The following is a 3550-nucleotide window of genomic DNA, read 5'->3' as shown; positions in this document are numbered from 1 at the left end:
AAGCCTCTCCTACCAGAAGAAAAGACTTTGTCATGCCCACTTAGGTCCTACAGCTGTGTCCTACAGAAGAGGAGGAACTAAAGTCATCCTGTGCCAAAGTAAAAAGCATCATGTCCCCTAGAGCATTGTGATGCTAAGGAAGTCATATTTGGCCCCAGTAAAATATTTTAACTGCAGTAGACAGACACCACAATTGTAGCTATATTTGAAATAAAGATTTGCAGGGAGAAAAAGAAAAATCTTGAAAATCCTTACCTTCTTCCATGCCTTTGCTATAGATTCATGCAAACTATAAGGCATTAACACCTGCAGGCCTTCACAGGTACCATATATTTGGCGACACACAGAAATTAAGGCTCCTGTAACTGCGGGCAACATTTCTGATCCAGAAAAAATAGAAATATCTTCATCAAGAAGCTTTTTTGAAAACTGAGCGATTGTATGAGCACCTGTCAAACTAAAAGATGATACCGAAAGGTGAGTCCCAGGTTATAAATCATGACTTTATAAGGTCCTACCAAAATGGCTAGCCTGATCATAAACTCATTTGTTTGGCTTGCTATAGTCCTCCACTAGCTTTTCTGACATGTCAACATGTTTGTTCTCATCCACATGCAGATGTCTAATAATGAGAGCATTTTCAGTAGAATAGAGGAAATAATATAAAGATAGAAAGAACAACAAAACTCATACACTTTAAAGGTTATAGACACAATGGTTCCAGGGCCATATGTCAGTTTGCTTGATTCTACAGTGAAAACATAACCCTGAGTTCTCCGTTCCTAGTACTTACACATTCCCCAGTCTATTAACAGGGCTTAGTTCCCCTATCTTAGAATATGTGCATAATAGTTTCAAAATATACTAAATGAAGTTCAAGATTACTCTGAGGATTTCTTTTTTGACCTTGGAATATATCCTGCTAGAAATGTTCAATAGAATTTGGTCACTTGAAGTAATTCTTTTCACTGCATATATATATGTCACTAACTTGATTGTTTAGTAGATAAGTTCACTGATTTCCATGTGTTGGAATTTTTTTTTAATTCAACTTTTTATTTTTTATTTAATTTTTACATATACTATTTAAAATAGCTACATGATCCCAAAGTCAAATCTAGGTTACAAATCTAAGTTTCAATCAAGGTATAACCCCAGATGTTCTACATCAATAACTCCCTATCCACATGTTTTTCTCCCTTCCTCTAAAACTATTTTCATTGCATTTCAGTTTATCCTTTCATCATTCCCTGTTGAAGAAAATAAACATGATTTTATTTACTGATATTCGTATATATTATACAAAAGGTAGCATTCTATAAACATTCTTTTGTGTTTCGTTTTTCACTTAATATATCCTGCTAATAACTCCACAGCAGGACATAAAATATTCCATATTCCCTTTGTACAGCTATTAGGTGCTCCTTTGTGTGAGCATAATCGAATCAGCTAGCCTCTTGTCATTGGACATTTGGGATAATACCAGTTTTCTGCTAACAAAAATAATTAGAAACTCTTAACCACTGAGCAATGTGGATTCAGAAGAAATTCTTTCTGACATTTTTATATCTTATCTGTTTAACATCAACATGAAGGAGACCTTAAAAAAAAAAAACCACCTAGAAATCATAAAGACAATGATTGGGAAAAGCTTAACTACACGCAATTAAATTATATCTATCTAGCAGATAAAACTTTAAAAAGGGAAGTGATGGAACATTAGAACTCATAACAAGGGCTAGACTTCCCAATTTTTAAAAAGAGGTAGTATATATGAATAATAAGAAAAGGACATCCAGTTAAAAATGGCAGATTGAACACATACATTCATATCTGCTCTCTCTTGAAATGCTAAAACGCAAAAGTAAAAGGAATTTTCAGAAGACTTCTATAGCAGTCAAGGATAAGGAGAAATGATGTGGCAGTATCAAAATTTTGGAACTTAGAAAGCAGAAACAATAAGTAAATCAGGACCTGGAAAAACTAAATCATCAGCCACCATTTAGAAAACAGAATCAACATGATTTATTTCACAGGAGCTCTCAAAAAACTCAAACTGGTGGCACCAAATGTCTCTGAAATTGGGGATGGAAGTGAAGATGAAACAGAAGTGAAACAGTGAAACAGAAGAGCTGTCTGAAAGTTGATTTAAGAAAGAGTCTGACCTCCAGATTCCATCCCACATCCCACATAGTCATCTAAGTGTACCTCTCGGAAGGTAGACGGGGATTAAATAGAGTATAGAGTACCACGGCAGGAAATCAAAGTTGATACACTGAAGATGAGACCCATCACCTTTCCTACCCAGTCGTCTTCTCCCGCTAGGCTTATACTCTCTTCAGGCAGCTAACCCAAGGAGCCTTTTCTATGGAATCTGACCAGAAAAAAGAAAAAACTGAAGCCACTGAGATTAGAGGTTTCCCAAACAATACTATGGAAACGTTCCCTACGGCAAAAGCCACAAGTGACAAGCCTCACTTTTCTGTACAGTTTTCAAGAAGCTTCTTACTGACTTTTAAATATATGAAGAACTCCTTAACTTAAAAGTTAGAGACCAAAACAACAAACAGAAAAATCAATTTGGAAGGAAAAAAAAAAGAGAGAAATGTGAAAGAACTTACACTCACGAAACCAGATGCTAAAGTAAAAAAAGTACTCTTCCTTAAACAAATACCTGAAGATATGAAAATCTCAATTTCAACAGAAGGGCTGGAAAATAAATTTGAAGAAATTTCCTGGTAAGTGTATAAAAAGAAAAGAAAAGAAAAAAAGAGGTACAGAAAACAGAACAGGTAAGGAAATCCAAATAACAGGAGTTTAAGAAAACATACACACACAAGAAATGAAAGTAATAATCCAACTATTTTCAGTAAAATGAAAGACATAAATTTTCAGATTAAAAATGTCCATCAAGTAGATAAAAGCAGAACATCAAGAAACATCACCATAAAATTTCAGAACAGTAATAACTAAGAGAAAACTGAAAAGCTTCCAGAGAGAGGGGGGAAAAAAGATAAAAGCCACGCTGTAATGATGATCAAGGTTCTTACTGGGATAAAGGCTATGCAGCAGATCAAGGCAGCAACCAGTCCTAAATACAGTAGGTCAGAGGCTCAAAAAGGAAGGAAGGAAGGAAGGCAGGGACGGAGGGAGGGAGGAAAGTAGGGAGGAGTCTTTAATAAATTTAAATTGACAGAATTTGTCTAGTATTTAAATATACTGAGAGATGATTTAATTAATTAGGGAAGACCATATGGATGATTTAGCAAGGAAAGTTAAATACATTGAAAATTATCCCAACAAACAAAAGAAAAAAATTATTAACATCAGAAGAAAAAAAAGTTATGAAAGAAAAGAAAAGAAATCACATGGCTGGGCTCATAAGGTGGATACAGTATGACTGTAACTATACTGCAGTGATTGGTGGGGCCAGGGGAGACCAGGCATGTGTATATGGAAGGCTGGGGGCATAAGGAAAGATAAATCATTGTATTAAATCAAGAGATAATGCCTTAAACTGAAATCAAGAAGTATTATAAGCATATTATTA

The 3550-nt window shown here is 34.9% G+C and overlaps 1 protein-coding gene across 1 annotated transcript in view; it reads right to left on the bottom strand.

Moving 5' to 3' along the window:
• The window catches only part of LOC109378134 (protein broad-minded-like), a gene marked incomplete at both ends in the record, with an annotated part of 113071 nt that overhangs the window by 101656 nt on the left and 7865 nt on the right, over positions 1–3550 (bottom strand). Inside the window, 3 exons of the mRNA XM_019634594.1 lie at positions 52–133; positions 256–457; positions 3394–3461. Of these exons, the coding sequence (XP_019490139.1) occupies positions 52–133; positions 256–457; positions 3394–3461 (352 nt within the window). The remainder of the gene's footprint in view (positions 1–51; positions 134–255; positions 458–3393; positions 3462–3550) is intronic.

The sequence above is a fragment of the Hipposideros armiger genome, unplaced genomic scaffold (genome assembly GCF_001890085.2).
Source record: "Hipposideros armiger isolate ML-2016 unplaced genomic scaffold, ASM189008v1 scaffold_1766, whole genome shotgun sequence".
In the NCBI taxonomy this organism is placed as follows: Eukaryota; Metazoa; Chordata; class Mammalia; order Chiroptera; family Hipposideridae; genus Hipposideros; species Hipposideros armiger.
The sequence above is the reverse complement of the archived record's forward strand: the minus strand, read 5'-3'. Positions and strand labels throughout refer to the sequence as shown.